This window comes from Panthera uncia, chromosome D4 (assembly GCF_023721935.1).
Source record: "Panthera uncia isolate 11264 chromosome D4, Puncia_PCG_1.0, whole genome shotgun sequence".
In the NCBI taxonomy this organism is placed as follows: Eukaryota; Metazoa; Chordata; class Mammalia; order Carnivora; family Felidae; genus Panthera; species Panthera uncia.
In genome coordinates this window covers 53738065-53749440 of record NC_064807.1, presented here as the reverse complement: position 1 = coordinate 53749440, position 11376 = coordinate 53738065, and the positions used below count along the sequence as shown (strand labels likewise).

Genomic DNA, 11376 nt, shown 5'->3' with positions numbered 1-11376 from the left:
TAACCATTTAAAAAAATGTATCAAAATTCTCTAGTATTTTCCTTTTATTCTTTTCAGTTTTAAAACATTTTTCTGTTTGGTTTATCCTCTCAGTCCATTTTCTAGCATTTGGTGCTAAGTTTGAGATGAGAGGTGGTGATGTCAGGGGAGTATGTCACAACAGTGACTGGCTTAATGAGGGATTGTTGGCTCTTCTCCCTGTGCCGACAGTTCCATACAGACACATTCTTCTTTTGCTATACCCTTCTCCACTCATACTCAAATGAGATCCTTTTTGCTGTTGCTGAAGGATAATCGCCATGGTCAAGAAAAAGACTTACTCAAATTAAATGCCACTTTTACCCAGTCAGATAGTTTGGGAAATTCACAGGGTAAGTTATATGAGTTGGAAGTTTATTAAGAATGGCCTCACTACTACTCAGGGGAATTGCTGAGCAGTGCCATCATCTTGTTCCAGAACAAACCAGAGCCTTCTCTACACAACAAACCAGTCTCTGAGCATCTCACAGTCTTTGTGGAGAAGAAAAGCTTCACTGAGGGTGGGAGTGCGGGTCTGCAACTCAGCCCCCCGAGAGTGTCCTGAAAGAATACCCAGGTGGCCTAGAAAGTTCTGTTAAGGATTATTGGATGGAAGCATAATAGAAGGACAATAGCCAGGCTGGGGAATTATATTTTGTTGACCTACTTACAGAATTAACCCGAGTACATTGATTCACCTTCTTTCTGGTCAGGAATTCAAAAGCTTGGTTGTCAGGTGCTTCTAGAACCACTAGTTCTTGTTGCATGTGTAGTATGGTAACTGACTCATGGAGGGAAGCAGAGAGTGGGAGTTAGGTCAGGCATGGAGGGAGGAGAAAATATTCTGGAATGGTTTATTTCTTTCTTCTCCTTGTTATGTAAGATGTGGTTTTCCTAAAGAAACAATATGCTAAATAAAAGTTAGGGTCCCAACCCACAGAAGCCTATTTTAACCCATGTTTTTGATGACTATATTAAATTTAATTTAGTTCAAATCAAGAAGGTAGATTTTTTTTTCCCTGCGAGAATGGGGAAGAAGGAAGGCTGTGAGAGTGACCCAAGTGGTTCAATTTAGAGTTTTCATTGAGCAGGGCAAAGTGTGTGTGGGGAGGGTGGAGTGGAAAGACGAATAAAATGTGACCCCTGCCCTCAAAGAACTCACACTGTAGTTGGAGAGACAAACACACACTCAGCTAATATGTGCAATGATAATGGTGGAGGTAATGTCACACCAGAGAACAGTAAAATTATTAGTTCTAGGTGGGAACATCTAAAAGATTGTGGAAGATGTGGCCGCTGCCCTTTGAAGGATGTTAGGGTGTTAAACAGCAGAAGGGTGAGGAAAGGGTGGATGTTTGAGGCAGAGGAAAGGACTGGGCAAAGGCTCAGGGTGGTCAGCTGCAGGGCAAAATCAGGGCATAGCCAAGAAGCTGCCACAGAGTATCAGAAGTGGGAGGGAAGAGCATAGGGGCAGGTGGGCCTTTTTGAGTTGGTCCAAAGGTGTGTTCACACTTTTCATGTTGAATTACAGGCAGGTGATGTTCAAAAGTCTATTTTTTCTAAACAGATGTGGTCTGGCTTCAGCCTGAAGGGTTGTCTCATATATAATAATTTATTACCACAGAGAGTAAGAAAGTGATTAATTGCAAAAACATTTGTTGTATTTAACTTTCTTGGGATAGATTTTTCAAAGAGCAGCACAAGAGATATTTTAATAGCCTTATGTCCTGTTTTGTAACTGGTCCATTCTGTAACACTGTACTTTGTGATGCATAAAGCATGTAAAGCCTTGCACTGTCGTTGAGGATACCAAGTCTGCAGGTTTTAACATGCAGTCAGGAGGAGAAGTAGAGGGAAAAATAAAGAAAGGGTCTCTAAGAAGGGTCAGGCTCAGGAATAATTTGCAAAAGATTGTGGAGATCTTATTTCAACGTCCACCTGTTTGTGAGTATCTGGACAGCATCATGTATAAACATCTTTCTTTTGGGTGTTCATGGAGTAAGGAACCTGTGGTAGGTGGTGAGAAATCAAAGTCTGACTTAGTGGTGTTTCCATGATTTCATATTACCTAGACAAGAGGCTGAATGGAATTTAGTCCTTTATTGAGGTGCCTGCTTGAGCCAAGCACTTGTCCATATCTCCGTCTTCAGTTCAATTTTTCCATTGAGGAATTGAAACAGAAAACTCATGAGTAGTCTATTGAATTCCTGAAATTCCAGTTCACTTGCAAGTCACTAATAGGTAGCAATATATATATATATATATATACACATGTTAAATATATTATAAAATATATGGTAAGATACTTTAAAGATATGCTGTTGAAATATTACAAACTAATTATTGTCTATATTTAGTTTTTGTTTTACCTGTTCAACATTATGCTCTTGAAGATGGACACCATTGTAATCTGATTTTGAGATATGCACTAGCAGCATCTTAACTGGGAAAATGTCCCATCTTACCCTTAACAGTATGGGTGGGCTCCATCTCATCTCATTCTTTTTTTTTTTCTAATTTTTTTTAACGTGTATTTATTTTTGAGAAGAGAGAGAGAGCAAAAGAGAGAGACAGAGAGAAAGAGGGAGACACAGAATCTGAAACAGGCTCCAGGCTCTGAGCTGTCAGCACAGAGCCGGACGTGGGGCTTTAACTCATGGACCGCAAGATCATGACCTGAACTGAAGTTGGACGCTCAACTGACTGAGCCACCCAGGTGCCCCATCTCATCTCATTCTTAAAAATACTGACTCTGGTCCTAATGGGGGGACCTTTTTATAGAAGCATTATTTTGTCTCTTGCCCTATGTCTTGCCCATGAGTCAAGAGAAAACCAACAATGTCAAGTGTTTGATCCTTGTACACATTTCTGTCCCCTCACTCTCATCTATAAGGAGGCAGCTTTCGACTGTAGACTTCTTTGGGAAAATCACAAATAATGTAGTTGTGTTACCAAAAATAGGAAAAAAAAAACATACAAAGCCATCCATAAAGCATGCTATCTGGCTAGCAATAAGAAATGGCATGTTAAATTATGGTACCTCTCAAAAATGGCATAATATGCAATTGTTAAATGGTAATCAGGAACACTGCATAGAAACATGAAAACATACTTAGGATATAAATCAAATAGAAAAGAAAAACACACAATTATAATACATAAGGTGCATACGGGGGAGTCCTAGAAGATAATATGCTAAAATGGAAATACAGTAGTTCTATTAGGATAGTGGAGCTGTGGATTAAGAACATTTATTTTTCCTCTAATGTTATAAAGTAATAGTAACAGTGAATTCACCAAGTAAATGGTGCTATAGGTGCAGAGGGGAGATATTAATAAATAAATAGAGGTTGGATATTACAAAAGGGCAAAACATTTAAAAGAATGAATCTTCCTTCCCTACATGTGTCAGCTCAGTGGGTTATAAGACCCACTGAGTATTGGAAACATTTTCAAAGAAGCTGGTTAGTAGGGTTTGGAAGGGAGTCTGAGCTTCACCATATCTGGATTTTGTTTGCTGTGATTGTAATAGAAACTAAATCTTGAAACGGTTGTCTAAACGTGCTCCAGCTTGGGTATCTTGGCTGAATTCACACTTAAATTCAAGAAACATTTTGGAAAAAGAACCCATGTGCATAATAGATAAGAGTGTCGAACAAGAAAAAGTCAATAGAAAACATTTCAAAAATAAAATGCCTATTTAAATCAAGTTGAAATGACTATTTGGATTAACAACGAGTGAAAAAAATAACTGGTGCATACTTACATTTATGTCTTTCTGAAAGCTCTTGAAGGGAACAGGGAACAATCCTCATGTCTATTGAGTTAATATTAACAGTTTGCTGGAACTGTTGACTGGAATGAGCTGCTGTGTTTCCTCTAACAAGCTCAGACACTTTTCTCATCTTGCTTTCCTTTTCTTCCACATCTTTTCAATAGAATGGCTGTTTTTCCTGAATACTACTTAACAGGTATTGGTTTGGAGCACTAGGCTACCTTGCTGTATATTAGGAGGGGGTTGCTTAATAGAAGATGTTAAAAATAAATCACACACACAATCACACATTTTATTCTCTCTGGTCAAAGTTCAGTCACCCAGTTAACATTTGCAAACCATTGTTTTAGCATTGCAGAAAATGCCCTCAAATGCATATTTAGATACCTTATGTGTCTTAAGTAGGTGGATAGAAGATGAAGACTGAAGGAAGTTTCTTCTCAAAAAGAATTTGAAAATGTGATAAAATATCTTAGATTTCTAAACTAGTAATTGACTTTGGATGTGGACATTGGAATGTGTATGTGATATCAAGGAGTTTGTGCTGATTCCAAGAAATCAAAAAGTAACTTTTCCACTCCTTAAGCCATACCTAACACTATAAGCATCTCTTTTCAGACCCTGTGTAGGATTTGCTGAGTGTCTGTGAACATTTCTCTCCAGTGTCTTGCTATCTCTTCATCTCTAAAGATGTCTACAAAAAACAAGCAAATTAGAAGTTTTTATTCCTAAGACAGTTATCCAATAATTTGCACCTTCATTGAAACATGATTTCCATCTTTCAAAATGCACTAGAATTATTAAGATGTATTGTGATTTTAGGAAACTCTTTTCCCTCCATGCCAAATCCAAAGTAAATTACATTTAGTGCAAAGGTATGCATTACATTATTTGGGGCTATACCAATATTGAAAAAATTTTACCCTTAATTAACATCTTCATTTTGTTTCCAGAAATGTATTTGTTGAATAAATAATATTTGGTAATAAAACAAATCTGCTTTCATACATCTACAAAATTCTTTTAAGTAGTAGCAAGAATTCAATCCATGTCATACAATTTTTATCATGAATTGCATAACTTTGGCATGAATTTTGCTGTAACTCATTTCATGGCATTATATAAAGTGTCATTGACATAATGCCACAGAATATTCAAACTGGGAAGGAGGGACAGACATACTCTAGTGTAAGTCGGTCCCACTCCTCCTTGATTTCTGAGGAGCAAGAACTGAAGTACAAGAAGACAAAATTTGCCCAGGATCACACATCTCATTTTCTGACATTTAAGCCCTACTTAAAAAAAAAAAAATTATATACTTTTGATGCTGAACTTGATTTGGAAATTGTGATTTTTAAAGCCATGATTTTTAAGACTGAATAATTGCTACACTTAAAGACTTGCAGAATTGGACCTGAAATACACAAAAGAGTTTTGTCCAGAATTTTTGTCCTCAATTTCCCTTTTAGGAGAAAGTCGCTTAAACTATCTGATCATTAAAAATAAATCATCATTCTTTGAAACATGCAAAATATTCTGATATTCAAGATGAAATATACCACGATTTCTCTACATAATTTCAACAGGGACTAAAGAGTATTCTGGCTGATTGCCCTCTTGTCTATTACAATTATGCAAGTGAAATAGAAAATACATGTTAGGATCCTATTGTGATTTTTTTTCCTCAGTAGCAAAAAATTAAGTGTAAAATAAAACAGACCTTTGTCATGCAATGTTCACTGATTAGATGAACTTCATAAAAACTGAGCTTTAGTTAAATCTAGTATATTAACTCTTGTTTCATTGGCATTTATAGTCTTTGTGAATGTTGAATAAATGTACAAATAATGACACTTCCAGAAGTTTAACCATGGCATTTTATGTAAATTCTGCATAAAGTTCAAGACTAATGTATTGACTTCATAGTTTCCAGGTTTTAAAAGGCATATAGGAATAGTAATTACCAGTACATATCTCCCAGAAAGGTTAAAGACACTTGTATACATATGTAAAACCCATTTTGACTTGATGAACACAATTCTAATCTATGAAAATATTATGTCAAGTCATTTTGCACCTGATGAGGAAATTATACATGAATGATAGTAAATGTTAAAAAACACTTAAGATAAAGACCCAGTAAATCAATTTAAATGAAGAGTTTGAGAACTAACATAGCCATCTAAAATTGTTAGTTTTTTTACTTAGCTGTTCACACTTATTTTACTTTATTTGAAATCTCTGATCTTGTCAGAGGATAATGTCATAAAACTCAATTACATAATTCAACTGTTTTTAACTCCCCTTTCTCCAAAATCCATCCCACCTAAAGAGGGATGTAGCTTTTCTATCTTGACTTTTTTTCCTTCAGCAAATAAATATTAAGTGTGGAGAGCTTTCACCAGAGAAAAATCATTTCATATAATGAAGCACTAAATTGTTTTGTCTTTCAATTTATTCAGACTGAAAGCAGCTCATTTTCCCTATGGCAAGCCCACGTATCGTTTCATGGCTGATATCTGCAGCCCACTCTAGATTTTTCTTCCTTTTAGCAGGTGCTGGGTAGCACTTTCTGGGTTACCAGAAACATCCACTTTCTGGATGTTTACAAAACATCCAGCATGATTTAGTTGTTAAAAAGCAACTGGAATTGCTTCCTCTCCTACCAGATGCCTCTTCCAGTGTCCTTAACCCTTATCACCCTTCCCTAAAATATGTCCCCAACATGCCTATTTACATGGCTCTCAGGAACCCCAGATTTGTATATCCATCACATACCAAATCAATTTCTAACAGTGTGAAGGCTGTTGGAACAGGGCAGTTTCCTTCCCCTGGAAGCTGAGTGTAGCCACGTTTCTATCAACAAAGCGACTCTTGTATGCAAAGCTCAGACTATTGTCTCGTGGTCCCACCTGCCTTGACTCTGATTGATGTAACAACAGTATCTGTCATAGGGACTGTTCTGCTTGTAGGAGCAAACGATGATACTGTCCTGGGGCACAAAGAAGATGCTGTCCTCAGGCTCAGGGCACTCAGATCTGTCCCAGGCTGAGCATTTGGCATCCAAGGCACTGTAGGCTAAGGAACTGCCTGAGGGACAGTAGCCGTCCAGGTATCTGGATGTCTCCTCCTGATGCCCACTGTGGACCAGGCTCTGGCATTCTCCTTCTTCCGTGGGTGTAGGGGTGGTGATGGAACTGGCCACAGGCACCTCGGTCTGCCCCTGGCGGGGAGGCTTTCCTCTGAGGCCCGCCTTCTTAGCCAGCTCATCTGAGCTTCCCTTGCCTGACTCCAGGTCTGAAGGGGTCCTCAGCAGTTCCACCACCTCCTTGTCCCTGGGTTTCCGGAAGCAGGGCAACTTGCGGGCCCACAGCAGCTCATTTTCCGGCCACTTAGTACATCCCTCAGTTTTCCTGGCCAGGGCAATGGCCGCAATGCCTGGCAGGCAGATGGCTGGCCCGATGGCCAGGAGGGGTATGTTTCCCAGAGTCTCTCCTTTCATCCCAGAGACGGTGAACATGAAGCCAAAGACCAGAAAGACACTGACCAGGGCTACCACTAGCCCAGTCCTCGGGTTAATGTCATCAGGCCGCATCTTTCACTCCATCCAGGTTGGGGGCTGCTTGCTGGCTAGGGAGCAGCGGTCCTCCCTTCTGTCAGAGGCAAAACCACAGTGGGTTAAAAAAAAACAAAACAAAAAACCAAAAACAGAAAAGAAAAGAAAACCGTCAATTTCCCACCCACCAACTCTCTATCTCTCTTACTCTTTGTCTCTCTCCACTTGTCTGTCAATCGCAGTCTCTGGGTCTCTATTTCTTCCCCTGTTTCTGTTGCATGCTCTCTTGCTCTCTCTCGTTCTCTCAGTCTATCTATCTCTTCTTATTGCAGCTTCTGTCTCTTTCATATAAACATCCACCCACTGGGGTCACTGAGATACCTGAGGTTTCCTGCCGTCTCCCAGGAGCAGGGAAAGAAGCCAGTCTGAGTCTCCTTAGAAACCTCCACAACAGCTGTCCCCTCGGCTCTCTCCCTTGTTTCTGGAAGGAAAGCCTAGCTTTCCCCACTGACTCTGCATCCAGGAGGTGGGACGTGAGAGTGCGTCTCTCCCAACAGTGCCCGTCGGTCTCCAGAGCTCTGGGAATGGAGTGACAGCACAGCCCAGCGCCCGGCTCTGCGCGCAGAGTATCGGGTGCTGGAGGGAGGAAGGACTTAGTCTGCGAAAGAGGGAAAACGGCGCGCGAGTCTGGCCTCGTTACATCACTTTCAGAGCAAGCTCAGAAACAAAGAAGGACGCTCGGGGGCGCGAGGGGTTCAGACCCCAGGGAGAGCCACCCGGGCAGACGAGGTTGCCCAGAGCCCAGTCGGGGCGCTTGGAGCAGCTGGAGTCCGTTCCGCCGCTGCCCAGGAGGGCTGAGCAGGACGGCTGCAAAGGCCTCCATGCTTGGGGGGGGGCGGGGGGGGGGGGTGCGAGGCTGTCGCGGGGCCGGAGAACCGAACTCTAGTCGGTTTGCCCACGGGGCAGCCTGGACTCCGAGTTCACCGTCCGAGGGCCAGAGATACTAGCTGGAGATATCCCTCGGGGACCTGGACCTTTATCGAGTTACAAATCTAGGTGATCCAACCCGACTGACAGCAGCTCCCAAGAGGTTCTCCGACTGCCCGTCTCTCAACCTCGAGGCTGAGGCTCTCGGGCGGGGCTCAGAGGGCTGCACTCCTCCAGGGTCCCGCCGCCCGCGGGCTGCTCTGGGTCCGGGCGCTGGGCGGCAGCGGCGTGCAAAGGCGCTCCAGCAGCAGCGCGGGCTGCGCCGCCGGAGCCCACAGGACCGGCTCCCAGGCTGACACAGTGGTGAGGAGTGGGTGTCAGGTCTTGCTCGAGACTTCTGGGGAGTCAGCAGAGCCTTTCCCCCTGGTCTTCCAGCTCTGGACCCTGGTGGGAGTGGTTTTGGAGCTGGGATCCTACTCCAACACTGCGGTGGTGCCAGCCAGGCTGTCTGGGCCGAGGAAGAAGGGCTCTCTGACCCCGGATCCCTATCCCTGCGAGTGGCACCTGACACCTAGCTAGCGAGGAGAAGTAGGGGCCTTGACTGGGTAGGTCAGGCCGAACAGTCCGTCCTGCAGCTCCAGCTTTGGGGGATTCTCTCCTCCCTTGCTGAAGCTGCCTGTCTCTTCCCACTGCAGTGGGGGAATGGATTCTTCTGGCCCCAGGGGCAAGACTGGTTTGGCTGTGGTTCTTCAACAAGGATGTTCATTTAAGCTAGATGGGGAATAGTAAGTCAGGAAGAGAAAAGAGAAGGGTGTATACTCTTTCATGTCAAGGCACTGCGGTGGAAAGAACTTTGAAAGAGCTGTGACATCCAGGCCTTCCCCTGCTTAAACAAGCTGTATGTTCTTGGGAAAGTGACTTAACCTTCCTGAGAGTCAGTGGACTCATCTGCAAAATGAGAATAGTACTACCAAATATGTGGGAAGCATCATGAGGACTAAGAAAATGTAAAACTCTTAGCACATGCTTGGTAAGTGGTCCTTATTCACAACGTGGTTGAAATATATATTTACATATTATGTCATAATCAATGTAAGGCACGAGCCAAATCATAAAGGGCCTAACTGTGGGGCTAAGGACCTTCAGTTTTATCCAGTAGGCGATGAGAACCATGGAAATATTTTCAGCAAGGATCAACACAAAAGTATTCCATTTTTGATATGGCGACAGCAGATTAGAGGGCAGGTTGCAAGGGGTAAGGGTAGAAGCAGGGAGACCTTCCAGGAGGACAGTGCAGTCAGCCAGGCAAGGCATGATAGGGGGCTGAACAATGTGGGACTAGAGGAGGTTAGAAGAAAGAGAATTTGAAGCATGGTTAAGGGGAGAGTCAAGTGTCTTGGATCCAAGGAAGTAAGATGGTAGTAGGAGTCAGGGTTGACTCCCATGTTTCTCACTCATTCAGCTGAGCAGATCAGGAATCAGACTCCTAATTTTCCATGTCATCCATTGTGTGTGTCTTTTGTACTCGTGTTCATTCGATAGCTGCTGTATCTGTGGATATAGAATCATTATTTTGGGAAAGAAAGGGGAAAAGGCAAAGAGTTAGAGTGAGACGCCAACTGTTTGACCATTTGTATCACTTTTTCTTGACAGCCTTACCAAGTAGATAGACATCTGCTTATATCCCTTCACCAGAGGGATGTCATATGGGCCACGTCTAGAGGCAAAAGAGCTTGGGAGATCACAGTTTAATTTTTAACCAGGTTCACTGCACTCTGAAAAACAATAAGGATTTCGTTAGCAAGGAAAAAGAGGAGAATGAATATTAATTAAGGAGGCATCTTGCGGGGTGTGCCACAGTTATTGAACACGTTTTACCTTCTTGAAACCCTTTCTTGTCCTGCCTTTACTGACACCATTCTATCCCAATTTCCCTTCTATCCTCTTGGCCACTCATTCGTCAGCTACTTGGTAATGTCATCTTTATTGTATTTATTTTTATTTTTAACAGAGTCCTGGGATGCTGATCTTCTGCTGGCTATGTCCCTGTTGCTTCCTTCCTGACTTCTTTTCCCACTTTATAATAGTTTTAAGCACCAAGTGGATAGGATGACAACCCCTAAATTTATCTCATTAACTTTGTCCTTTTTCTTAAGTTTCAGATTTGTAATACCTAGCTGTCTGCTTGATATCTGTCTATATGGTACACAGACACCTCAAACTCAACATGACCCCAGTTGAGCTCATCGAATTTCCTTGAAACTTGCTTGTTCTCATTTGACCCCAGAGGAGATGTTTGCACCTGTCCTCTCTTCCTTCCTCTCCCTAACAACCTGCACCCTGTAAGTCACCCAAGTCATCATAGTCTTACCTCCTAAATCCCTTGATCTTCTCCTCTTCTACCTGTGGCCTGATGCAAATCACTTTACCTCCCTGGGTTTTAATTTCCTGTGAAACAAAGGCTTTGGATGAGGGGCTAGCTGAGGTTCGTTTCAGCTCTACCAATCCATGCTTCTCTGAGAGTCACTTCTGCAGGGTCGGACTGATGTCTTTGTTGTGTAGGTGCTCTGACAATAGTGCTGGAAGCCAGTTGGATTTTACTTTTTTTATTTTTTATTTTAACATTTATTTATTTTTGAGAGATGTAGCATGAGCAGGGGAGGGGCAGAGAGAGAAGGAGACACAGAATCCCAAACAGGCTTCGAGCTCTGAGCTGTCAGCACAGAACCTGACATGGTCTCGAACCCACAAGCCGTGAGATCATGACCTGAGCCGAAAGTCAGATGCTCAACTAACTGAACCACCCAGGTGCCCCTCCCCCCAAGTTGGATTTTAAATAAGCAATGTTGCTGAACAGAGACCTCTATTCACTTGTACAGTCATCTAATTCCATTCTGACTTTTAAGCCATGCAGTTTATCTGCTTAAGCATTAGATAAGAGCCATGCATAAAACCACAGGAAACTTCAATTACTGTTTAATTATAAGCCTGATTCTTGAAGCAGTTCCTTCTTAGAGGTAATTTCAGATGGTCTTTGAACAGCAGGTATACTTGCCCAAGCCCAGCAGCAAAAGTGAGTGTGTGTGTGTGTGTGTGTGTG

The 11376-nt window shown here is 42.4% G+C and overlaps 1 protein-coding gene across 1 annotated transcript; it reads right to left on the bottom strand.

Annotated features, from left to right (window-relative positions):
• Positions 1 to 6085: 6085 nt before the first annotated feature.
• On the bottom strand, positions 6086 to 7861 carry TMEM215 (transmembrane protein 215). Its single transcript, XM_049642269.1, has one exon. The coding sequence runs from the start codon at positions 7386 to 7388 to the stop codon at positions 6681 to 6683; it is 708 nt and encodes a 235-aa protein (XP_049498226.1). The 5' UTR covers positions 7389 to 7861; the 3' UTR covers positions 6086 to 6680.
• Between the last annotated feature and the right edge of the window lie 3515 nt (positions 7862 to 11376).

Coding starts and splice junctions, on each gene's coding strand:
- TMEM215 (XM_049642269.1), bottom strand. CDS start 7,388: ATGCGGCCTGATGACATTAACCCGAGGACTGGGCTAGTGGTAGCCCTG.